General features: G+C 48.8%; 1 protein-coding gene and 1 long non-coding RNA gene across 2 annotated transcripts in view; one reads left to right on the top strand and one right to left on the bottom strand.

The window, feature by feature from the left end:
- The window catches only part of KCTD15 (potassium channel tetramerization domain containing 15), a 64,658-nt gene extending 51,848 nt beyond the window's left edge, over positions 1–12,810 (top strand). The window contains exons 3-4 of the mRNA XM_007671504.4: positions 2,491–2,796; positions 10,758–12,810. Of these exons, the coding sequence (XP_007669694.2) occupies positions 2,491–2,796; positions 10,758–10,916 (465 nt within the window). The 3' untranslated portion in view covers positions 10,917–12,810. The remainder of the gene's footprint in view (positions 1–2,490; positions 2,797–10,757) is intronic.
- Positions 10,571–26,215, bottom strand: part of LOC103171075 — a 44,537-nt gene continuing 28,892 nt past the window's right edge. Inside the window, exons 4-7 of the long non-coding RNA XR_003762929.2 lie at positions 23,958–24,077; positions 15,351–15,447; positions 14,151–14,329; positions 10,571–10,974 (exon numbers count right to left, since the gene is read on the bottom strand). This is a non-coding gene — a long non-coding RNA (uncharacterized LOC103171075). The remainder of the gene's footprint in view (positions 10,975–14,150; positions 14,330–15,350; positions 15,448–23,957; positions 24,078–26,215) is intronic.

The following is a 26,215-nucleotide window of genomic DNA, read 5'->3' on the forward strand; positions in this document are numbered from 1 at the left end:
ACAATGAGCTTACAGTCTAGAAGGGAGGCAGACATTAATATAATGTGTGGCTTAGTGGATAGAGCACAGGTCTGGGAGTCAGAGGGACCCAATCAGAAGGACCTGGGTTCGAATCCTAGTTCTGACGCACGTCTGCTATGTGACCTTGGGCAAGTCACTTCGCTTCTCTGGGCCTCAGTTACCTCATCTGTAAAATGAGGATGAGAGTGTGAGCCCCATGTGGGATAGAGACTGTGTCCAATGTGACTAACTGGTATCTACCCCAGCTCTTGGAAGAGTGCTTGACACATAGTAAGTGCTTAACAAGTACCATCATTATTATGGAGTAGCATGGCTTAGTGGAAAGAGCACAGGTTTGGGAGTCAGAGGACATGGGTTCTAATCCCAGCTCTGCCTCTTGTCTTCTGTGTGATCTTGGGCAAGCCACTTAACTTCTCTGTGCCTCAGTTACCTCACCTGTATAATGGGGATTAAGACCGTGAGCCCCATGTGGAACAACCTGATTACCTTATATCTACCCCAGGATTTAGAACAGTGCCTGGCACATAGTAAGTGCTTAACACACACCATAATTATTATTATAATAAATAAATAACCCAACCCGAGCTTCTGGAGTTGGCTCAGTTACTCATGCCTCGCCCTGGTTGGCCCCATGTCACTAACGGCTGGTTCCAAACCCTTGGCCCTTTCCAAGTGCCGAATTCAGCGGTACCTGCCCAGGCACCGAGAAATTGGGCCTCTTCCCTGACTTGAGGAGGCCGCCTCCTAGAGTCCTGGTGGCCTGAATGGGACACTTGGGGCCCAGAGGCTATTCCCTGGGGGTTCCCAATCCATGTGAACTGTTGAGAAACTGGGGGAACCTGCAAGTCTAGACGGGTCAGTGGCCGTTAGCCAAATTGCTGTGCCCAGTTCCAGCCCTTAGCACGTGCTCACACCCAGTAGGTGTGCACTAAAGGATATGGGTGGGTTGGCATCAAGCTGATGGAATAATACAACAATAATAATAATAATAATGTTGGTATTTGTTAAGCACTTACTATGTGCTGTTATAAGCGCTGGGGCAGATACAGGGTAATCAGTTTGTCCCATGTGAGGCTCACAGATAATCCCCATTTTACAGATGAGGTAACTGAGGCACAGAGAAGTTGTGACTTGCCCACAGTCACACAGCTGACAAGTGGCAGAGCCGGGAGTCGAACCCATGACCTCTGATTCCGAAGCCCACGCTCTTTTCACTGAGCCATAAGCATTCCCCATTTCAGGGTGCCAGTGTCATTTTTTTTCCTCATGGTATGTAAGTGCTTATTGTGTGCTAGGCACTGTTCTAAATCCTGGGGTAGATACATGCTAATCAGATTGGACACTTACAGTCCCTGCCCCGCTTGGGACTTGCTGTCTTAACCCACGTTTTACAGATGAGGTAATCGAGGCACCAAGAAGTTAAATGACTTGCCCAAGGTTAAACAGCAGACCCTTACTGTATGCCAGGCACTAACTGTGGCGCTGCGGTTGTTACAAGCTAAACAGGTTGGACACAGTTCGTGTCCGATACAGGGCTTACAGTCTTAATCCACATTTTACAAATGAGGGTACTGAGACACTGAGAAGTTAAGTGACTTGCCCTAGGTCACACTGCAGACAAATGGTGGAGCTGGGATTAGAACCAAAAGCAGCAAGGCCTAGTAGATAGGGCGAGGGCCTGGAAGTCAGAAGGGGCTGCGTTCTAATTGCGGTTCCAGTACTTGTCTGCTGTGTGAACTTGGGCAAGTCACTCATTTTCTGTGCCTCAGTTACCTCATCTGAAAAATGGGGATTAAGGCTGTGAGCTCCATGTGGGACATTGGCTGTGTGTACCTGATTAGCTTGTATCTACCCCAGTGCTTAGTAAAGTGCCTGGCACACAATAAGTACTTAACAAATACCATAACCCCCCCCCCCCCAGGGCCTTCTGACTCCCAAGCCCATGCTGTATTCACTAGGCCATACTGCTCCTCATTATATTGTAATGGGCTCTGACCTGGGGGGCGGGTTGGATTCTTCCTGCTGGGCTTTCAGGCTGAAACTCTGGGTACCTTTGCCAAGCTAGGCTGAGGGATGACTCTCCATGGGACCACAGGGGTCCACTTTGAGGTGGCACAATCCTGGCACCACAGCCCTGCCATAACAGCAGGAAATAGAAGAAAGTTGGGGAGAGTGTGGGGCAGGGTTTGTGCCAAAGCCACGGGCCATGCCCAGTGCCAGCCTATTGGGTAAGCCCAGAGGAGGCCAAATGGGTCAATGATCCATCTTCAAGAAGAGTAAGCCCTAGATTTTTTTTTTCTGATATCTATTAAGCACTTACTATATGGCAAGCACTGTTCCCAGCCTGGGGTAGCTAAAAGGTAATCAGGTCAGATACAGTCCCACATGGGGCTTCCAGTCTAAATTAAGCCCTTCTCTTCTCTCCCTGCTCCACTCTCCCTCCCCCTGACCCCACTCCGCCTTCTGCAGGACTTTAATCTTTTATATGAAGAAGCAAAGTATTACCAGCTGCAGCCAATGATTAAGGAACTAGAGCGATGGAAACAAGAGAAAGAACAAAGAAAGCATTTCCAGCCCTGTGACTGCTTGGTGGTGCGAGTGACTCCAGACCTCGGCGAGAGGATTGCCCTGAGTGGGGAGAAAGCCCTCATCGAAGAGATCTTTCCCGAAACCGGGGACGTCATGTGCAACTCCGTCAACGCGGGCTGGAACCAGGACCCCACCCACGTGATCCGCTTCCCGCTCAACGGCTACTGCCGGTTGAATTCCGTGCAGGTAAGACCCGGGAGGCTAGTTGGCGGGGGGTGGGGGTGGGAGGCAGCAGCCGGGGACCTCGGCCACCTTCCCGGGACCGTTCAGGGTGAGGTTCGTGGCTGGGATTGGCTCCTGCCCCTCTCCCCTTTAGGGCTGATGTAGGCGAGGGCTGCATCGTGCCTGGGGCCAGGCAGCTTCTCCCAAGCTGGAGCAGGGAGAGAGATTTGGGTCTTGTGTACGCTGGTGCCATGCTGGCCTCGTAATGTGTTACACTGATAAATGCTAATTTTTTCATCAATGTAGGGCCGACGGCATTTCTCTTCTCAAAATGCCTCTAGCGAGAAAGAGTGAGTTCCAAAAACTACAAAAAAAAAAAAACCCTCCGTGCCATTTTATAGAAAATGCAACAATGTGTAGATGCATAATTTATGGCTCACTCATAATTAAATGATGGTGCCTGCGGGATGGACTTAAAAAAATTGATCTCTGCACTTTTTTTTTTCAAAAGGATGTTCTATAAAAATTGCCCAGAGTATTTTCAACCAAATGTATTTCATTTTACACTTGGAGTTTTGACATTGAGTTTAAAATTAAACCTGTGAAACAAAGGGAAGTAGCTGGACCCCGAGCAGGAGAAAGGGAAACCAAGCCAGGGCTGGGCCTAGGTGCCCCAGGCGGGCTCCCCCCAAAGCTGACCGGAGGTGGGGGCTCTGACTCTCTCTGGCCGTGGCGGCGAGGTCGCCTCGATCGTGCCAGGCACCTACCCTGGGGTGAGCAGCAGGAAAGTAGGGGTGGCAGTTTTGCAAGGTGACTCGGAGACCGAGATGGGCAACCAAACTGTCGTTGCCAGTTCCCGGCTGGACTAGCCACCCTACCATTGTAGCCGGCCACAGAGGCCCTCCACTGAGCAGTGTTGGGTTACCCTGGCTGCCTATAGCGCTAACCAGCCCCCTTCCTTCTGATGTGGGTGGAGCCCTGCCAGCCCAAGATCCTTTCTGGGGAGCGGCTCCACTCTGGACCTGTGGGTCGGGGGCTGGGTAGAGGTTGGGCTCCTTTGGGGGCCTGTGGGGGCTTGTTGGGGGTGGGCTTCGCTGTGGGCCCGGGGGCTTGTTGGGGGTCGGGCTCTGCTACGGGCACATGGGCCCGGGACTTGCTGCAGTGTATCGGCAGCACAGTGGGCAGAGTCTGTCCAGAACCCCATCACCCAGAATCTCTGTGTACACCCCAGTCTGATGAACAGTATGGAGCTCTCTCGGGACAGTCAGTCAATGGTATTAATTGAGTTCTTATTGTGTGCAGAGCACTGTACTCTGCACTTGAGAGACTACAATGCAACAGTGTTGGTAGACACGCTCCCTGCCTACAGGGAGCTTCCAACCTAGAAAGGAAGGCTGACATTGATATAAATGAATAAATTACAGATACATATGTAGGTACTGTGTAGTGCTTAAAGGTTGAGAAGCAGCGTGGCTCAGTGGAAAAGAACATGGGCTTTGGAGTCAGAGGTCATGGGTTTGAATCCCGGCTCTGCCACTTGTCAGCCGTGTGACTGTGGGCAAGTCACTTAACTTCTCTGTGCCTCAGTTACCTCATCTGTAAAATGGGGATTAAGACTGTGAGCCCCACGTGGGACAACCTGATTCCCCTGTGTCTACCCCAGCACTTAGAACAGTGCTCTGCACATAGTAAGTGCTTAACAAATACCAACATTGTTATAGAAATTCAAGGGCACAGGCAACACAGAAGGGCGAAGAGAGTAGGGGAAAAGAGGGCTTACTCGGGGAGGGCCTCTAATCTGGCAAGGCAGAACCTAGTGGGTATTCAGTCATTGTCACTCTAGAGTGTAAGCTGCTCACTGTGGTCAGGGATGTGTCTCTGGTTATATTATACTCTCCCGAGTGCTTAGTAAAGTGCCATCAACACCGTAAGAGCTCAATAATCCGATTGACTAACTGGTCCCGCCTCCCTCGCCACTCTGAGCAGCATCTGGGGCTCTAGGCTAGGGCCGGTGGGTGGTAGGGTTTGGGATGGGGAGGCGGCTATGGAAACGGAAAAGCCAGAATTGTCACTGGGGAAGGAAATGAAACATCCGTGCCATCCTGATCGGCCCCATGACGCTTGCCAGGGTCAGCGCTTGACTTCCGACTCAGCCCCTGGCCGAGGTCGGGTGGAGGGGGCGGGGCGGTGGCTGGCTTGGGACCATTGGGGTGCTTGGCCCAGAGAGCCCAGGAAGAGGAAAAAGGCAGGAGAACTGGAGAGGACGGGATGGAGGGCGGCGAGACGGGGAGAAAAACGGACACTCTAGGGGCAAACCCCCCCACCCACCCATTGTCTTTGCTGCATCGTGGATGTCATAGTTTCATAAGGTTGAAATTACTCTTTCACTCTGGACAGTGTGGGCAGAGGAAACGTATCAGCGTACTTTAGGGGAAAATGCATCTATGGCATTTTAATGCTTCATAATTAAGACCACATTTGTTAATGTCACTCAGTAAAATTTAAACGAAATGCATTCAAGTAAGTAAAAGATCAGATTTCCGTCTGGAGCCCTTCCCAACATAACAGTCTACACCCTCCCTCCCTCCCTCCCCTCTCTCTCGGAGCGGCTGGCGGGGAGACGGTATTAAACCCGAACACAATTGTGCAGTTTAATATCGGCGATATAGCTCCTGAGGAAATCACAGGTGATCCTCATTAGCTTACTGGCATCTCCTCATCCCCATTGTACCCGACTGAGAGTTTTCTCCTGGTTAGAGACCCCACCATCCCACTGCCACCGTCTCAGATCTTTATTTTACAACCCCATTATGGCACACGGAGGAATGTGCCCAAGCCACTTCCAATTGCGGCGAAAACGCCACGATTTGGAAACAGCTCCGCGTGCTTACCGGCTCTGACCCATTTCTTTTCTCGCTCACAAAATTGATGATCCCCCAGATCTGTAAGACCACGAGACAGCCTGCAGCCACGCCCCCGCCTTTTTCCCTCTCTTCCCCGCCCCCCCAACTCTCTGAGCACACGTGTAGCACCCAATGAATCACTCTGTTCTCAGAGCAGGGCTTTGAGAGGGTAATGTCTGCCTCTTCACTGAGTGTTTCAGAGAGGTAGTTCAGTAAATGAATGTCTCATGCTAACACGCATCTCACAGCGCGACGGACGGAGCCGAAGGCGTAGCCAGCGCACATTTTACTTTATAAACAGATTGATTTGTGGGTTTTGGGGCGTGGGGTGTTAAGTTGGAGAAAAGTGTTAGGCCTAGGTGCTGTCGCCCGTTGTTCCTCAAGGCAGCAATTGTTGCCTCAGCCCCGGTGGCCTCTGGGACCGAGCAGCAGACCGATCCCGTCCACACCGGGGGGGGGGGGGGGGGACAGCTGGCTTCGCCCTCACGCCCGCTTCCCAGCTCATTGTGGGCAGGGAATGTATCTGTTTGTTGTCGTAGTTTACTCTCACAAGTGCTCAGTACAGTGCTCTGCACACAATGAATACAGTCGCTTATTCTACCCTGCTTGATTACTGTATCCTTGCTGACCTCCTAGCCTCCTGTCTCTCCCCACTCCAATCCATACTTCAGCCTGCTCCTGGGATAATTTTTCTACAAAAACGTTCAGGAGGTGTCTCCCCACTCCTCAAAAAACTCCTTTGACTTCAGCCGTTCTGTTTGCCGTCGCTGGTCGGGGCTTCTTGGATTGTTGATCTTAAGTGAGGGGCAGTGAAAGCAGCCGGTCGGGGGGAGCCTGTTCTCACTGGGTGATGGTGAGTAGTGGATAAGGCGATTCTGTAAAGGTCCAGCCCAGATCAGCGGCCAAAAGTCACGTCTGTCCTGTTCACTCTCATGTCTGTCTCACTTGTCCCCTTTATTCATCCATCCATTAGCTTCACAAGCCTTATATCCATAGCCGTAATTTATGTATTTATTTTAATGTCCATCTCCCCCTTCTAGACTGTACAATTGTGGGCAGAGAACGTGTCTACCAATTCTGTTCTGTTGCCCTCTCCCAAGTGCTTAGTATATTGCTAGGCACACAGGAAGCACTCAATAAATGTTACTGTTTTGCCAAAGTGGAAGTGCATCCAGATGTGCCAGAGTCCGGATATGGAGGCAAGCAGTCCCCGGGGGGCTGGACTGAGCAGCTCCTCCCCAGGCTTGTGGGCTGGCATCATCTATGCCCTCCTTTCCTCTGTTTCCCTCTCCCTTCCCAATTCATTCCCCATCTCCCAGAACCAGTACTCTCCCCCATCCAAAGCCTTATTGAGGGTGCATCTCCTCCAAGAGGTCTTTCTAGATTAAACCCTTCCTTCCCTCTTCTCCCACTCCTTTCTGGGTCACCCTGACTTGCTCCCTTTGTTCTTCCCCCCTCCCAGCCCTACAGCACTTTTGTACATATCTGTAATTTATTTATTTGTATTGATGTCTGTCTCCCCACCTCTAGACTGTAAGCTCTTTGCGGGCAGGGAATGTGTCTGTTTATTGTTGTATTGTACTCTCTCAAGAGTTTAGTACAGTGCTGTGCCCACAGTAAGTGCTCCATAAATACCAGTGAATGGACAGAGACAGGGCACCATGGGGGACCTTTGGTCAGAGCCCAGGTCCCAAGCCAGGCCTACACAGACCAATGGGCCCAGAGCCTCCCAATGCCTCCTGCCAGGAGAGGCTGCAGAGACCCCTCCCAGCCCCTGCCCACTACAGCTTCCCCAGCCAAGGGAGCCTGGATGGGGAGCTGGGGGAGGTGCGAGCTGCAGGCTTTCATTCATTCATTTTATTCATTCAGTCGTATTTATTGAGCACTTACTATAAGCAGAGCACTGTACTCAGCGCTTGGGAGAGTACAGTATTACAATAAACAGACACATCCCTTGCCCACAACAAGCTTACAGCCTAGAGGGGGAGACGGATGTTAACATAAATAAATTTACTGAGGTGGACATAAGTGCTCTGGGGTTGGGAGGGGGATGAATGAAGGGACAAGTTAGGGCGATGCAGTAGGGAGCAGGAGAAGAGGAAAGGAGGGCTTAGTCAGGGAAGGCCTCTTGGAGGAGATGTGCCTTCAATAAGGCTTTGAAGCAGGGGAGAGTGATTGTCAGTTTTGAGGACAGAGGGCGTTCCAAGCCAGAGGCAGAACGTGGGTGTGGGGTTAGCGGTGAGATAGATGAGATCAAGGTACACTGAGAAGGTTAGCATTAGAGGAGCAAAGTGTAGGGCTGGATTGTAGGAATGTAGCGAAGTGACATAGGAAGGGGCAAGGTGATTGAGTGCTTTAAAGCCAATGGGAGGACTTTTTGTTTGATGTGCAGGTGGATGGGCAACCATTGGAGTTTTTTGAGGAGTGGGGAGGCATGTCCTGAACGTTTTTGTAGAAAAGTGATCCAGGGAGCAGAGTGAAGTATGGACTGGAGTGGGGAGAGACAGGAGGCTGGGAGGTCAGCAAGGAGGCTGATACAGTAATCAAGGCAGGTCAGGATAAGCGATTGTATTAAGGTGGTAGCTGTTTGGATGGAGAGGAAAGGGCAGATTTTAACGATGTTGTGAAGGTCGAACTGACAGGATTTAGTGATGGATTGAATATGTGGGTTGAATGAGAGAGAGAGAGAGAGAGAGAGAGAGAGAGAGAGAGAGAGAGAAGTCAAGGATAATGCCAAGGTTACAGGTTTGTGCGACAGGAAGGATGGTGGTGGTGTCCTCTACAGTGATAGGAATGTCAGGGGGAGGACAGGGTTTGGGTGGGAAGATACGGAGTTCTGCTTTGGACGTGTTAAGCTTGAGGTGACAGGAGGACATTCAAGTCGAAATGTCTCGAAAGCGGGAGGAAATGTGAGACTCCAGAGAGGAAGAGAGATCAGGACTAGAGATTTAGCACGGATGGGTGCAAGACTCGTGGATGGAGACGGTTGAAATGAGTTTCCACCCAGTCCTGCCTTCTCCTTCGATTAATGGGGATCACGAGCGTGAGGCGTGTTGTCCTCCTGGACATCTGCTCACGGTCCCCGTGGGCCCAGGAGGCAGAAATGGTGTCCGCCATGTGGGTAAGTGTTGGTGCTGTCCGGGGGAGCACCTGGGTCAGGGCCCAGGGCCCCGATCCGCTGCCTCAGATCCAGCACAGCCCTCTTTGCTTCCTGCTCGCCCTTCCCTCCAGTGCACACGTCCAACTTTTTCCAAAGCCCTTTAAAATTTAAATCTGTTGGCTGGTATTTGTCCTCCTGAGTCTTTGCAGGCCTTGGCACAATGGGATGGATCAGGTCCCCGGCTCACCCACAAATCTCAGGACTGGGGGACCGGGGCATAGTGGGATCGGTGAGGTCCCTGGTCTGCCCCGCAGATCTCGGTTTTGGGGGATCCATCTGTATGCGTCAGGCCGCCTTCTGCTGGCAGCCTTATAAGTGAGCATTAGCACCCCTGCCACGATATTCATGCCGGTCCCCCTCTAGACCGGAAGCTTGTTGTGGGCAGGGAATGTGCCTGTTATTGTTCTAGCATACTCTCCCAAGCGCTTAGTAAAGTGCTGTGCACACAGTATGCGCTCAATAAATACCATTGATCCATTACCTTTGAAGCAGGCAAAGACTTTTTTTTCTTACTCTGTAAAGACAAGCTAGTGTCAGTTCTCTTACTCACATGGACTTGTGCTCAGAAATCGCCCCCACCCCCGCTGTCCCCCGGCCCTCTCCCCTTCTCTAGGTCTCCTGGAGAGAGGAAGGAAAGCAAGGGAGGCTCGCTGTAGTCAGAGAGCGGGGGTTTGTCTGTGGACGGAGGCAGTCCTGGACTGCTAGCCCCAGCCACCTCCTGCCTCTTCCCCGCCGGCACAGATGGCAACAGTCTGGCTCCTCCCACCAGCCTTTCTGGGGCCGAGCGAGAGCCCGGGGCCGGTCCGAGTTGGCCTCGGGCCCAGCCCAGATGGATGGAGCCCTGCTTTTACCCCAGGCTGGGAGCCCAGGAGGACACAGGCCGCAACCCCGGCTGGGGAGAGACGGGGCACCGGGGAGGCTCCTCTTAACTACAATTTGGGGGCGTTGTCCATAGTAGGACTGATGGACGCCGCTCGGGAAGCTGCTTGGAAAGAGAAGCTGTTCCAAGATCCCAGGGTTGGAAAGCTCTCCAGATCAGGAACCGGAAACGCTGGGGGTCTAGCGAGGGGCATGGAGGTCCAGGGGTGGGGACCGGCTGGAAGCGGCAGCTGCTGAGGGACAGACCTAGCCGGGCAGCTGGGCGGGAGGGTCCTGCTGCCCCAGAAATAGGTCCAGCGAGGCCAGGGGAGCAGCAGCTCTGGGGAGGAAAGGAGCAGAGGCCCCTGTAGCGCCCCTGCACCTGGAAACTCAAGCAAAGCCTCCGTGTGCCCAGCAGTTGGGCAATCGGTTTCATCTGTTTGAAATCCCGGCCCTGTCCCGGGGTCAAGGTCAGAGAGATCCAGAGCCACTGGGCCGAGCCCTTGGGCAAGCAACGTCCTGTCAAACGCAAAACCCCTAGGGTAGTCTGGGAGTAAAGGCAAAAACCAGGGGCCTCTCCACTTCGAATCGTGGGGGTCCTGGGGAGGGAACAAGGCAGGCTGCTGTAGTTTTCTCCCTGACGCTCAAACCCCCTCTCTGCTCCTCTTCCTCCCCTCTGCCTGTTATAGTGCACTGTGGGGGCAGGGTGCGGGGCGGGAGCCGAGGAACGCCCCCCCCGCCCCCTCGCTCTTTCGAACTGGTTTGGCTGTCGCGCCCCAGAACTCATCAATATCGTTCCCATTCAGGGGGTTCCACGCTGCATTCCGGACCGCCGGAGTGCTTGTGCGCTTGATGAATTTTTGTTTTCCACAGAACCTGCTGTAAGCGAGACTTTAATCACGATAGAGTCATTTAAAAATAACTTATAGAATTACAGCTATATAATATTCATTCTCGGGGATCCTGAAAGACAGTATCCATCTTCCAGATCAACCGGCGGGGGTGCTTTTCGTTCACCAGCCCCAACTGGAAATTTAACCTCTGTGTTCTCGTCCCCATCGTAGGTCCTTGAGAGACTGTTTCAGAAGGGCTTCAGCGTGGCGGCTTCCTGCGGCGGAGGGGTGGATTCCTCTCAGTTCAGCGAGTACGTGATGTGTCGGGAGGACAGGAGACTACAGCCCGCTCCGACCACAATCAGAATAAAGCAGGAACCGCTGGACTAGAACTCTCTCTCCCACCTTTAGAACCGTAGAAGTGTTGAATAGTCCCTTATGTGAAACACTGAGGAGTTGGAAAACAGTATTAGCGAACAAAGTGTGACGATTTATGGCCAATTAGTGGTGTTCTAAAACTACCTGTCACAGTGCCATGAAACACGGCTGAAAGGACCCCCTTGGTGGCTCTTCATTATGGAACCACTGGGCATGCTCGGTGGACAAAAGGCTTTGTGGGAATGTAATTTCAACCTAGCAGCTGCGGTGTTGGAAGCAGCCCGGGCTTCGAAAGGTACTGACACTTGATTGGACTTCAACTGAAAGACCAATTAAGGCGATTTGAATACGTCAGCTGAAGGAACGAGACCGCTTCCCCTACGACACCCCATCCCCCTCTGTCCCAGGACCCCTGCCCAGGAGGAAACGGGGTGGGCCGGGCGGGGGCGGGAGGGGAGAGGACTGGTCACCGAGGAGAAGACGACGAAGAAGAAGATGCTACATTGAGCTGCACTGGACACTGCTCCTGTCTGAGTCCTTCCCATCTCTCATGCCAGATGTGCTGTACATCTGCCTCCGTTGTGTCAAACGTCTGTGATTGTTCGCGTTCATGCTAGTAAATGGCTTATTTTTCTACAATATTTAAAACTGAAATAACTGTCTCTGCCCAGCTCAGAGAAGCAGAAAAGGACCAACTCATATTTATCTGGTGCTCAACACTTTGGGAAAAAAAGAAAAAAAAAGAATCCGTAAGTCTAACGGTGTCGGCGTTGTGAGAAGTAGAAACCCGAAGCACACCCAATCGCCTCTCTTGGAAACCAACCGTCCAACATGCTCCGGTCGGCCTGAGCTCACCGGGTCTCTGCCGGGGAACGGCAGGCCCAGTGGCAGCCGCTCTCTGCCCGGCCGGCAGACATCCGTCCCACCGGCTTCCATTTCCCTCCAGAAGGAGCGTGGTGGGCCAAAGACCCCCCTACTCCAACCCCCCTCCTCACCTCCCAGGGGCGTTAGAATGGAGAGATATACTGTGGGAGCCCCAGACCACACAGGGTTTTTGCCTTGCAGGAGCTCTGTTCATTTTTTTTTCTCCTCAGTTTAATTTAAGTGTTTTTGAAAGTCTGGGGATATTACACCCTCTTCCTGAATTTGTATTTGTCAATTTAGAGAAGGCCCGCCCCTGTGTCCCCACTGATTTTGGCCTGAACGTTACTATTCCTTTAACGGATCCACCACCAACCCCTTTGACTTATGCAGCGGCTTCCTTAACTCAGGAGACAGCACCACGTTTGCAGGTGCCACTATATAAATAGCGTCTGCTAAATCCTGTTTATTGCTGTTTAGCATGATTGGCGCCTCAATAACTAATTCATGTGCTAATCACAATTTAGTTTCTCCACATTAATTTATAGAATACTGTTGTAGACACTGAATTTTAATTAAACTGTTTTTAGACAAACACAGCCATATCTAACAAGGGGACACGAGATTCAGATCGGAAGACCTCTGGCAATCTTGTCCCCTTTTCCTCCAATTGGAAAGAAAGAAAGAGAGACCGAGGGTCGAAACTAACAGCGGTGGGGCCTGCTCCCTCAGACAGACAGCTAGGAATTCGGGTACCCTACTCAATTGAGTTTAAGGAGTTGGGAAGCTATTTTATTTCCCGGTTTTATACTTGTTCGACACCTTTCACTGATGGAAAATGGCTAGGTACTGCCATATTTGAGTAAATGGCTCAACACTCACCTTTCTATGTAAGATATCTGTAGAATTGTATATTACACATTTAATATTGTAAAGATCTTACTGTATAATTGTCATGTATTTGTGTATACACATTTCTTATCCAGTACTTCATGCCATAAACATTTCTGTAAAGTAATAGGTTGGAATACAGTTCTTAGGATGAGTCCTTTCTTTATCGCCCCTAGTCTTCTGTAGGGAGAAGAAATCTGGGTTGAATTTCCCCTGCTATTTGCTCAGGTCAGCTGAGAAACCATTTGGGCTGAAGCCTTTCTCAGGGGGAGGGGTTATTGGTGTCATTTCTTCACATCAAGCATTTCGTTCAACTTCAGGCCAAATGCCCTCATTATATACAGTCAAATACCTCCTCCTCGATCAGAGTCTGCATTTTTTTAATGCTGTTTCTTAAACGCTTACTATGTGCTAAGTACTGGGGTAGATTCACTCGTATTTATTGAGCGCTTACTGTATGCAAAGCACTGTACTAAGCACTTATAGATAGAAAGCAATCAGACCGGACACAGTCCATGTCCCACATGGGACTCAATTTCCATTTTACAGATAAGGTGACTGATGCATAGAGAAGCGAAGTGACTTGCCCAAGGTCACACAGCAGACAAGTGGCAGAGCCGGGCTTAAAACCCAGGTCCTCTGACTCCCAGGTCCTTGCTCTATTCAGTAGGCAGCACTGCTTCCCATGCACCATCTCACCAGGGAACTCCAGAAAGAAGTGAAGGTTAAATAGCCTCTGTTGGGGCTCAATCAATCCCATGGTATTTACTGAGCACTTACTGTGTGCAGAGAGAGCCCTGGAGTAGGTGCTTTGGAATAGGACCTCACAACAGAGTCACTAGAAATGTTCCCTGCCCACAGGCAGTTTACAGTCTAGAAGGGCTCATTTTCTGGTGGAAAAAAAAATGATGCCCAAGTTTGAAAAGCAGGAGCAGAAGATGTTCAAGAGCTGCCTTGGTTTTTAAAGTGAGTTAAAATTATTCAGAGTTTATGTTTCTTTACTTCTTTCTGTTCAGCGTGGACACGGTTTTTATGACCCAATAAAGCAGCTGCTTTCAGCAGTGTGATATTGGTGGCATCATAAAAACCTCCCAGGTGCTGCCAAGTGAGTCTAAACAGGCCCCCAGCGGGGAAACTTTTGCTCATGACATCATAACACCAATAGCTTGGCAACAACAAAAGCAGAAGAGCAGTGGAGGGGATTTCTTAGAAATTTTCTGGTTTGTCAAGGGAAAAAAAAACCCCATAAACTAGGACTTGTCCAGTTCACAACTTCACATCACTGTTTTAACATGCCTCTCTTTTAAAAATATGTACTGTATAGCTAGTTCTCTCTTTCTCCAGTCCTTTCACCCTCAAATGGGAACCCTAACCAAAACCCACTTCCATTGGTCCTCCTAGGCCAGACTTCATTACCGCAGTTTTGATCAAGAGGCCCCACTCCTTGATTATCACCCTGTCAGACACCACAAATATCACATACAAATGACTTACCATCTCCAGGAAAACTTGGGAGTGGATCCAGAATGATTTTCATGTAGAGGCCAAAAAGTAAACCAGACAAATTTTCCATCTGATTTGACCAAATGAGATTGTTGGTTCCTTTGCTGAGCAACAGAACTGCAGTTTCCAAACCCCCAGTCTTTACACCACTCTTCACTGGGCTTCAGAGTCTGTTTGGAAGAAAAATGAGAGAGAGGAGAATATTGTGCTTACTAGAGAAGGCTGCTTGGGGGATGCAGAGGGAAGTGAGTTCTTTGACTTTTCTACTCCCCAGATTTGTTGGTGGTTGGTTAGAGAGTATTTGACACAGAGCACCTGATTTGGCATGCCCTAATGCATTGCCAAGGTTTGGTGCTGCTCCTGTTTTGTGGGTTATCGGTTAATATTTTAATGCAGAAAAAGGGGTTTGAGCAACATTTAAAACAAAACACTGCGAAGCCAAAATGTGTTTGAGAAAGAAATAACTGTCCTCGATGCCAATGTGTGACTTCAGTAAATTGTTTTTTTCCTTACAAAAAAAGTACAGAAGAGGAAGGATGTTTGCACACAAATTGGGGACTTCCCAAATATATGTAGAAATTGTCAAAATAATTCTAATAAACACAGGTCTTTGCAAACAATACGTACACACTATCGACACATTTAAAACCGGTGTTGACACTAGCCAGTCTGAATACCTTGTGAGTTGTCCTTTGGCTAACTAGCAGTGGTAGAAATTTGTTTCTGTTTCTCGGGAATCCTGAAAAATAATTGCTTTGGCTTGAAAACCACTGGACACATAGTTCTTTCTGTGCTTTCACTAGTTTTCCCATCAGAAAAGCATCACCTCCCAACAGGACAAATGCTAACACCATCCACTACAGTAGAATATAAAGAAGCAAAGCAAGGTATTCCTTCCAGGATCCCGGCAATCTCGTTCCAGGCTTGACTTATGGGGGTCTCTCTGTTTCTGTACAAATGGCTTTGGCAATGAAAAATCAATGCATTAAACTCTAAAATCTTTACTAAACCTTACTTTTAAAGCCCCCTTTAAGCTTTATTCTTCCCAATGAATAAAAGCTATTTTACACATTTAAAAGCCAACCCCTTTGATTCACGTTACTAACCAGCTGCACCAGATGTGCAAAAGGGTTTGGAAAACGGGGAGGTAGTGAAGGTAATTCCGCTGGGACTTGAACCCTCATATTTTACCTGTTTAGGATTTGGTCTGGCAAATGGACTTCTGGCTCGGTCGTCAAAAACCTTCCATCCACCCGATTTGGGGGGCTGAGGGGTGTGTCTCCTGAACCTGTGCAAAATATTGCAATTAGGGCTCATCTTTAAAGATAACAGGCACCGCCGTGGTTAATCGGTTCAAACGGAGCTAGTAAAAGTTAAGGGCAAATCATTACTGTAATTGAACATAGTCCTAATAAAAAAATTACAGCGTCATTTGGTAAAATGAATGTGATCGAGCCTGATCTCAAAGTAGTCTAGTGGGCCCCCAAGAACGCTCAGGAGATTTCAGCTGTTGAAACCTTTTGCACATGCCAGGGAAATGGTTGGGTTTCGTTCCATTTCTGTTTTACACTGGGAGGATTTATTGCATCTTAATGATTTTACATAAACCAAGCTACAAAGACACTGACATCTGAAAGGAAAGAGAAGGCACATTAAAATGACAGATGGGGATTTGGGGGTTGAGCTTCCCTCTGAGGAAACCAGGAAAGCGACTGGCTTTATTTAAGCAGAGCTCGGTAAGGTTGGAGAGAACGACATGTTCTAGGGATAAGATGAAGTCCCCGAGGTTGACGCATGTGATTCTCGGCCCGGAATACTGCCCGGAAGGAAGGGCTCCCGGGCTGGTCCGGGCTGGGCCAGACACTCCCACGGCCTACAGAGAAACAGAAAACAGCCGCCCTCATGGACGACACGTTGGGCTGGACTGCTTGGGAGTCAGAGGTCATGGGTTCTAATCCCAGAACTGCCGCTTGTCAGCTGTGTGACTTTGGCCAAGTCATTTAACTTCTCTGTGCCTCAGTGACCTCATCTGTACAATGGGGATTAAGACCGTGAGCCCCATGTGGGACAACCTGATCACCTTGTATTCACCCCCAGCACTTAGAACAGTGCTTTGCACATAGTAAGTGCTTAACAAATGCCATCATCATTACTACTATTATTATTATTATTTGGTGAATTTGAGTCTCGGCAAATGGGCAAAACTGAGCCCCGGTGGCTGTATGCCATCTTTCCAAGGTCTTTAATGGGGTCTCAGTGAGAGGCAGGGTGATTCCCTCGCTCCTCCACCCACCAGCAGCTGATCCAATTGAGTGGGCTTGGTCAGAGACATCATCTTACACTTTGAGCCACTCAGAATGTCTCGATGGACCTCTTACCACAGCCCCGGCCAGCTGCCACCTTTGCCTCATTCCCACCTGTGTTTGCGCTTTTAAGTATGCATTGAAGAAATATCATTACTACTACTATCGCTGCCAGCCCTAAGGTTTGGGAGGAGTAGAATGGCAGGAGATTCATTCCCATTCTCTTGAAAGGCTGTATTGGAGCTCATGGTGCTCTGTTCTAACCATCAAACACTGCTTTCTCCCATCAGAACACTGGTAGGCAGCTCAAACCCTGAAGAACTGTACCGAAATCCAAATGGGCACTGAACCCAGAGGGTACCCGGAGCCCCCTGACAAGGCATTCTGGGAGCTAATTTGAAGAAACGCCACGGGAGAAGCCTTCGCAGCCCATCCCACCTCCACCTCCCCTCACAGACTTTTGGCTTTCAGAACATGAGGGTGAGCGAGGCTCTGAACCCCAAATGTTCAAGAGGGGAAACTTTCCGTCCAGGGCTCTGTTATGAGAACACTTAGAGGTTCGGTCTGATTTCCTTTGTTACGGCTTTAAGCTCCCCGATTCGGGAGTTCCTGCTGCATCTCTGCACTCAGCCAAGGGGAGACTCAAGTGGGTCATGCTTTGTTTTCACAGCAGGAATGAGCAGTCACAATCCATTTGGCAGACGATAGCCCACAAGCCCTCTCAGGTACAACGTTTGGCTAATAGTCCGTATTCCCTGCCTCCTTCCGGGGGAACGGAAGGAAAGTCAGGTTTCCATGCTCCTCGCTTCACTCTGGAAACCCTTGTGAGGAAATGAAGTGCTCAGGCTTCTCTGGGCAGAGAGGCAGAAAAATGAGAGTGAAACGCGCTGCTGTCTCTGCTCTCCCAAAATGTGAGTCATCAGTTTTGATATCTGAAAACCAGAGGAAAGGAAGGCCTCTTTGTAACTGATTCATTCCCCATCCTGAGCGGACAGTTGGGCGTTTGACAGAGGCTTTTGGCATGAGGTCTCAGACAGCGTTCTCTTGCTGTTGTAGGGAACGGTTTAGGAATGCTGTTCTCGCAAGAACGGTTCAAACGTTCTCGTAGCCTAATTTGGCCTGACATCAGGCTCTGTTGGGTATGACATTGCACTTGGAAATATTCTGCGATGCCTCGTATTGTAAAAACATTCACTATTAATTGCCACAGATTTTTTAATTATCTCCAGAGAAGCCAACATAGTTAAAATTGACTGTCAAGAACAGTGGGATTAAATTAATGCAGATTTGTCAAAAACACCTCACGCCTTTATCTGTGTGATAGATTTTTCATTAGTCCAAACAAGCCTTGTGTTGTCAGTATCCATGGAAACTAATAAAGACTTTGCAAAGATAAAGCTCTAATAAGAAAAAAGAAATGACTGGAGATGGTTTCTGTCCTTTATTTCATGAGCCAGCCCTTGCTCTCATTACACCCATATGCCCCTGTACAGTGGCCAAGGATACCATCTCAAATTAGGGCCAGGAATTAGGCTGGTTGACCCCGGCGAGATGGCTTGGAATGAGGAAGTGCTCCCTGTCCAGCACTTTCCAAGGGAAGCTGGACTTTAAACCATCTCCGGCCATTTCTCTTTCCTCTTAGAGCTTTATCCAATAGTTTTTTTACAAAGGCACTTTCCAAGTGTTTCATTAACGAGATCTAAATTTCAGAAGCCGAACCGAGGTGAAAATCCAGTGACCATGCTGACATGGGGAAAATCATCAAGATTCGGTGGAAAAATCTAACACATGGAGGGTAAAGGTGATTTGGGCATTATTGTTCATGATGAGCTTCCATTTGAACTCTAAGAGCACTCATTTCTTCTACTCTGTGGTGACTGGGAGCAGCTTTTCATTGGTCAACGGGATTGATGCGCTTTCAGCCTCCTGGTCCCAGGGTTGTAAAGCTGGTCCCGAATAACGCCAATTGCATTTGTTTTTTGAGTTTTTCCATTTGCAGTTCACCACAGAAACAGAGTTCCAAACCTAATTAGTCTACATAATTCCTTCATTTGCATTAGCAGGGCTGTTATGCTACACAGCCGTCTTCAAAGCGTCACCTCATTAGAAAACAATATTTTTCCCATGTTCCTTGAAAAACGGTGCATTTCATTCTCCAAATGCCAATTAAAGCCTTGGAAACAAGCTGCCAGGTTCTTTTTGGCGATGGAAACAGCGAGTGGAAACGCACAGATCACTTAATGTTTTTATCTCCCTCTCCATTACCATCAAACAACTTCTTGACATGGCACCTAGGAACTGAATCGTGAGTGGTGGTGAGTGGGACTTCCTGATCCCAGACACAAGACGGGGGGTGAAAGGATAAACGTGGATGGGAGCCTGTACCCCCCTGCGCGTCACCTCGGGGTATTTAGGTGCTGGTTAGCTTAATGTCTGTTTCCCCTCCTCTAGGCTGGACACTTGTACAGTGCTCTGCACATAGTAAGTACTCAATAAATACCATTGATTGATTGGCATGGAGCGACTCCAAGTTACTGGACCACAAGCAATATTCGTTATGTGAACAGAGCTGAGTTCACTGCCTGGGATCCCTGCAGAACGCCCCCTCTGCAAAGACCAAGAGACCAAAGACCCTGAGAACCCTGACCAGACTCTGGAATGGGGCTGGGGCCGGGAGTGGGGGGAGAAGAGAGGGGAGAGAGGAGAGAAAGGAGAGAGAGGGAAAGATGAGAGAGGGAAAGGAGAGAGAGAAAGGAAAGAGAAAGGAGAGAGAAAAGAGAGAGAGGAGGGGAGCAGACACCATGTCCTCCACTGGGGCTTCACGTTTTATCTCCCACAGTTGTCATGAGCACCGCTCTCAGGATGGAAGAATGCTGGTCACTTCCTTCTGTGCTACTGCACAGGCTTAGTTTGTGCTCGTGTGCTACATACCCTTAGCATGATTGTTCAAATGAGTCTCTCACCATGTAAAAATCATCATCTTTTCCACTATCAGGTCAGCTCCCAAGTGGCCAGTCAGTCTGTCAATTGTATTTATTGAGCACTTAATGTGTGCAGAGCACTGTACTAAGCACTTGGAGCAGCGTGGCTTAGTGGAAAGAGCCTGGGCTTGGGAGTCAGAGGTCGTGGGTTCTAATCCCGTCTCCTCCACTTATCAGCTATGTGACCTTGGGCAAGTCACTTAACTTCTCAGTTACCTCATCTGTAAAAGAAGGATTAAGACTGTGAGCCCCACGTGGGACCACTTGATTACCTTGTATCTACCTAAGCACTTAGAAAAGTGCTTGGCACATAGTAAGCGCTTAACAAATACCATCATCATCATCATCAATATAAGAGCCATGTTCCCTGCCCAAAATGGCCAACTCCACCTATATCCTCTGGGCTGTCTGGTCAATTTCTAATTGGCCCAGCAAGTCTCTCTGGATATTGTCTCAAGGTCACTAATAGTTTATACACATTCCTTCTGTTATCTTGGGGAGCCTGTTCCCCTGGAAACTTGTTGTTGGGGGTGGAGGGAGCCGGGGTGCACTTCAACATTAATCCGTTTCTTCTCTAAGAACAGAGCAAGCGCTTTCCTGCCCAATCAGTTGCATTTACTCAGTGCTTACTCTGTGCAGAGCACTGTACTAAGTGCTTGGGAGAGTACAACATACCAGAGTTGGTAGACACGTTCCCTGCATGCAACAACCTTACAGTCTAGAAGGGGAGACAGACATTACAATAAATAAATAAATTATGGATATGTATATAAGTGTTGTGGAGCTGAGGGAGGGGTGAATAAAGGGTGCAAATCCATGCGTGAGGTCAACGCAGAAGGGAGTGGGAGAAGAGGAAATGAGGGCTTAGTCGGGGAACTCAGATTCCTTGGCTCATCCTTTCAGCACCTCATGCTTTCTGTCAAAGTCCCAAGCTGGGAAGCATTACAGCGAGGAGTCTAGACTCTAGATTGTAAGTTCTTTGTGGGCAAGAAATATGTCTGTTGCGCTCAGTACAGTGCTTTGCATACAGTAAGTACTCAGTAAATATGACAGTGAATGAATGAATGAGTCAAGGCATAGTGGAGAGGCAGACACTCAACCAGCCAACAGGGGGAAGACGGCTGGAATTTCTCCCACCAGTTCGAACCATCCTCCCCATTAGTCTGAGGAAAGGTAACGCACAACTCAGTATGAAACCTTAAGTAATATTAATCCCACTAAAATCTCCGGTGGGCACGAGACGGCTGCTCCCCCTGAGCTGCTCATTAAAATACTCCTTCCAATACATGACCAAGAGCTTCCATCTCGGCCTCTTAATAGGCAAAATTTATAACCTGGATTAAATTCCATTACTTCTTCGGAAGCCTGTGGTTTTCATCCGCAAACATTCTGAGCTTCTACTAGTTATTGCAAACTGCTCCTCACTCCTCGACTCTGGCACACGCTTGCTTGCTACGCCCTCTTGGATGCAAATGCATCCCCCATCTCCCCTAGGCATATAAACACACACCTCACCCCGCAGTCAAACATCAGAAAAACTGATTTGCACGAGTATTTACAAGCGCCCGGAATACCAACACAATTGCAACATTTCGCAGACGGCATGCTGTAATTTTGAAAAGTTGCGCAATCTGGGGAGGAAGCTCGCCGAGCCACGAAGGGCCCGAAAAATTTCCCATTAAATGGGCTCCGAAAGCCTCTCGATGTGGCGAGGGCACTTGGCTCAGGACAACTGACTGGGCTAGGCTAGAAAGAGCCTCTCTACTTCTGGGGCTGCGGGTCCACACGGAGCGGGTTGAGCAGTGTGGCCTAATGGCTAGAGCCCGGGCTTGGGAGTCAGAAGGACCTGGGTTCTAATCCCAGCTCAGCCACATGTCTGCTGTGTGACATTGAACAAGTTACCTCACTTCTCTGGGCTTCAGGTACCTCCTCTGTAAAATGGGGATTAAGACTGTGAGCCTCATGTGGGACAAGGACTATGTCCAACCTGATTAATTGGCATTTACCCCAGTGCTTAAGCCAGTGCTTAACACAAAGTGCTTAATAAATACCATTAAAGAAGAGTGTCCGACATATAGTAAGCGCCTAACAAGTACCATAATAATCATTATTATTATTTCATCTTCAAACCGGAATGTGTGTCTGGCTGTCGGAGAAAGAGGGTTTGTCACCATGCTCTGATCGCTGACTCCTTTATCTCCTGGGGGTTGAGGGGCTGATCTGCCCCCCATCTCCCAGGGGTTGGGCCGGCTGGACTGCCTCCTATCTCCCAGGGCTGGGGAGTCGGTCTGCACTAGATCATGGTAGAGACAGGAGAGCTTGGGCTCTTTCGGTGACCTCGAGAGGACACCGCAAACAGCCCAGTCCAAGTCTGGGAGGTGAGGTCTGGTGGGATCGGAGCAGAGATGAGCTGCCAGCTGAGGGGCAGCAGGGAAGGTATTCAACTCCTGAGAGTCGAAGATGGAGCTCCAAAATAAACCGGCCCGCTTTCCAGACATCCCCTTCCCCCTCTCCGGCCACGCACCATCCTCTGGAAAGCGCCAGAGCTCGGGGCTCAGGGAGAGAACGCCCTTGTCCAAGGCCGAGAAAGCACCTCCCATCCCTCATCCAGAAACAGGCTCAGGTGGCCCGTTTCTGGGCTCTGCTATTTCCCCACATCCAGGAGTCCTGATATGAGTGGAATCTGCTGGCTGCTAAAGCTCTCCTTCATCAGCATTGCTCCATGCCATAATTAGTCATCAGCCTCCTTTGCTTTTTAAAGACTTCTTTGTTCTTTTGTTGGCTTTACACCTTAAATCCTCTCCTCAGCCTTTGATCTTAATACAGTTGCTACTTGTCAGGGTCTTGGGGGATTTTCTCCTCAAAATGCCGGTGGCACTTCTAAACTGTGAGCATTGTTGTTCTCTCAGATGCCATTACAGGGGTCAGGCCAACCAGTTAAGGCAAAAGCAGGTTGGGTTCAAGCCAAAATGGGGTCTTTCTGCCCACCTGACCCAGTTGGGCCTGTTCTCAGGGCAGCTCTGTGGATGGCCATCGCCATTTCTTGTCCCCCCACGTTGGGGCTTGCTCTGAGAACATATCCCTAACTTCTTCACTCTTCTCGTTCAAGGGGGTTGTCTCCACAGCCATCTCAGGTCTGGCACACAGGGCCCTGTTCGCCACCTCAGTAGGCCTTGCCCAAAGCTGTGGGACCTCGGCGGCTCTCTTAGGACTCCCTGCGGCTCATCCTCACAATCGATAGACCCATTTGTATTTTTTATTGAGCACTCAGAAGAGTACGAAAGAGGAAAAAGTCACTGTCCCTGCCCTTGAAAAGCTTACAATCTAATGGAGGGGACCAACACAGGAGGAAAAAGAATGGAACGACAGCTCGGTGAACAAAAGTGCTTCAGTGGGAGAGGGCTTAAATTGATGGGACAAAAATGCTTTGACCTGTAAGAAAATCCCCACCCCCACATCTGTCCTGCTTCTCAGTGACCAGAAAATTGGAAGGGAGCCAGCACTGTCCAGTGCAGGGGCTGCAGCCATCCCCAGAAATGGCCGGTAGGGAGTCCCGGGTTGTGGAGCAACCAATCAATCATTGGTACTTATTGACAATTCGTACATTCCAAGCACTTAGTACAGTGCTCTGCACATAGTAAACGCTCAATAAATACTATTGAATGAATCATCCTGTGTGCATAGCACTGTACTAAGTGCTGGGGAAAGTTCAATACAGTTGGCACACAGGATTCCTCCCCACGAGGAGCTTACAATCTACGGGGGGAGACAGACACAAAAATCAAATACAAGGGGGCTTGCAGCATTAGAAGAAGGATGAAGTGAATTCTTGCCAGGCACATAAATCTGGGTTTTAAATATTCACCCGCTTGTCAGCAGTGGGCCAAAGCTGCCGAACTGGTCGCTGACTCATACTTTTCCTGCGTCAATGAGAACCAACCTTGGTTGGGCTATGCTGATGGCAATGCTATTCATCGCCTCTCCCTGGGCCAGCTCCCCCCACTGGTTTCCCTTGGCCAGCCCCGGGAGCCTTACCCCACATCTCCGCATGACACAGGGCCAGGTTTTGGTGAGGTTGGCACGTTGCTTTCTCCAACGCCTCAGAGCTTCCCTCGCCTGAAGGTTGCACTTTAAATGAGCTCTACAAGCCTGGACTAGAACGGGCCCCAAAACTCCCAGGACGGGGCTCCTCCACGGACATGAACAGCTTTGACAAAGCATCAGGCAGAGTCGGGCCTGGGCAGCTCCCCGCTATGCAGCCCAAACTGAGCCCTTCCATGCAGCCCAACCCAAATATTCCTTCTTTATGGGGCGCCCAGGACACACACACACATACACACACACACACACACACACACACACACACACACCTACCTCCATGCTCGCTCTTGCTCTCTCACTTTCTCTCTTTCTCCCTCCCTCCAATATTCTGCAGGGCCCCAACCTTCCAATTCACTCTCCTTAATCCAGCATTCCATGAGGGCACTCCTCCTCCATGGGACTGCTGAAATTACCTTTTTTCTTCCACAGCCTTGCATGATGTGCACTTGTTACGATCTCTGAGTATGCTCAAGTTCACCGAGTCAGGTGGGCTGTTGATAGTCTAAGAGAGTTTTGACCAAGGTGATCGAAGGCTAGACAAAAACAGGATAAAGATTAATATGATCAAGGGTTGGTAGTATCAGCAAACAGAAGTACCAACTAATTATATAACATGAGACAGGAAATTACTGGGGAGGCAATTGTACTGAAGAAAAAGTTCTGGGAGTCATAGTGGACCAAAAGCCCAGCATAAATAAGCAAAACAGTGGTGGGACTGGGATGCATTAATAGTATATGAGGAAAGATTTGGAATATTGTATTCCCACCATGTCTGACCTCCATGAGGGCCTTACTGGAATAGTGGGCCCAGTTTTCAGTTCTCCAAAGGGATATGAAAAAATCTGAAGAAATTAGGAGAAATTCTTGCCTAGAGACCTAGGTTCTAATCCTGATTTGGCATTTCCCTATTGTGACCTTGAGTAAATCATTTAACTTCTGAGCCTCAGTTCCTCACCTGGAAAATGGGAATAAATTCTCACCGTCTCTTCGTCTTAGACAGTGGGCCCAATGTGGGATAGGAACTGTAATCTTATCTGATTATCTTGTACCCATGTCATTGCTTAGCACAATACTTGGGGTGTAGTAAGCAAGTAATAAAGTCCATCATCATTACTGAAATGAGGAGCAACAAGTGTTGATAATCATGGTATATAAGAAAAGAAAAGAGAGAAAGAAAAGGTTCTGGGATTTTCTTAATGAGAAAAAGACCAAGCTGAAGATGATTTAATAACTTGTTCTCTGTGAAAATGAAGAGTAACAATAAGGAGGATGTTGAACTTACTCATCATTCTGCATGGAACAAATGGCAAGCACTTAAACTGCAACAAGAGAAATTTATGTTTGATGTAAGAAAAGTCTTGCTGGGAATGAGGTTGACTTAATTCTGGGGCTGACTCCTGAACCCCACTTTGGAAAACTCTCTCCTGGGAGAACTGCTTCTCCTGAGAAGCAGCGTTGCCCAGTGGAAAGTTCATGGGCATGGGTGGCTTTGGGCAAGTCACTTCCTTCTCAGTGCCTCAGTTATCTTTATATAAAATGGGGATTAAGACTGTGAGCCTCACAGGTAACATGGGCTGTGTCCAACCTGATTAGCTTGTATCTACCCCAGTGCTTAGTACAGTGCCTGGCATAAATACCATTAAAAAAAATTTAAGAGTAAGAGATGTGAATGGTCACTTCAGCGTTACTCAGTGGAAAGAGCACGGGCTTTGGAGTCAGAGGTCATGAGTTCGAATCCCAGCTCTGCCACTTGTCTGCTGTGTGACCTTGGGCAAGTCACTTCACTTCTCTGTGCCTCAGTTACCTCATCTGTAAAATGAGGATGAAGACTGTGAGCCCCACGTGGGACAACCTGATTCCCCTGTGTCTACCCCAGCGCTTAGAACAGTGCTCTGCACATAGTAAGCGCTTAACAAATACCACCACCATGGTTTAGGCCTCATTGTGACTACATGCTGTCTTCCAGAGGTTCTTTCTTTCTATCTCTTTGACTAACCAAGATAACTTCCGTAACCTTCAATCAATCAATCATAATTATTCAGCACTTATTACATGCAGAGCACTGAATTAAGTGCTTGGGAAAATATAATACACCAGAATTAGCAGATATGTTCCCTGCCTATAACAGGCTTTCATTTTAGAGGGGGACTGAATTTTACCACACATCCAACATCCTCTTAGTTTGGGCTTCATTTGTTATTGTGTTTCTCTATGCAGAGGTAAATGATGTATTTATCCAGCTCTTTGGGTTACTGCGAGGATCAAGTATCTAATCCCTTTCAATGTTTTCAAACATCTAATACACATAACTGATATTGTGCAGTTTCTTATCAATAAACTTGCCACTAAATACTCTAAATAGACTGATTCAGCTCAAAGCTCTGTGCGTGCCCTCCCTCTCCAGTGTTTCATCATTTCCCGTAATTGATCACAAATCTTTATTACTGATCTGAGAGCTCAATTTGTAACCAAATTAGATTTCTATGTTGCATTATTAAGAATCCCGGACTATTTATGAAATGGTTTGCTAAAATTTAAATAAATGATACCAAACCACACTGCCTTGTTAGCGCCTACCACCTTTTTGATTACATCAGAGAAAGTGATTAGGTTTATTTGATCTGATCTGGGATATGTGAACTCAGATTGCCTACTGCTAATTAGTTTATTC

This window comes from Ornithorhynchus anatinus, chromosome 11 (assembly GCF_004115215.2).
Source record: "Ornithorhynchus anatinus isolate Pmale09 chromosome 11, mOrnAna1.pri.v4, whole genome shotgun sequence".
In the NCBI taxonomy this organism is placed as follows: domain Eukaryota; kingdom Metazoa; phylum Chordata; class Mammalia; order Monotremata; family Ornithorhynchidae; genus Ornithorhynchus; species Ornithorhynchus anatinus.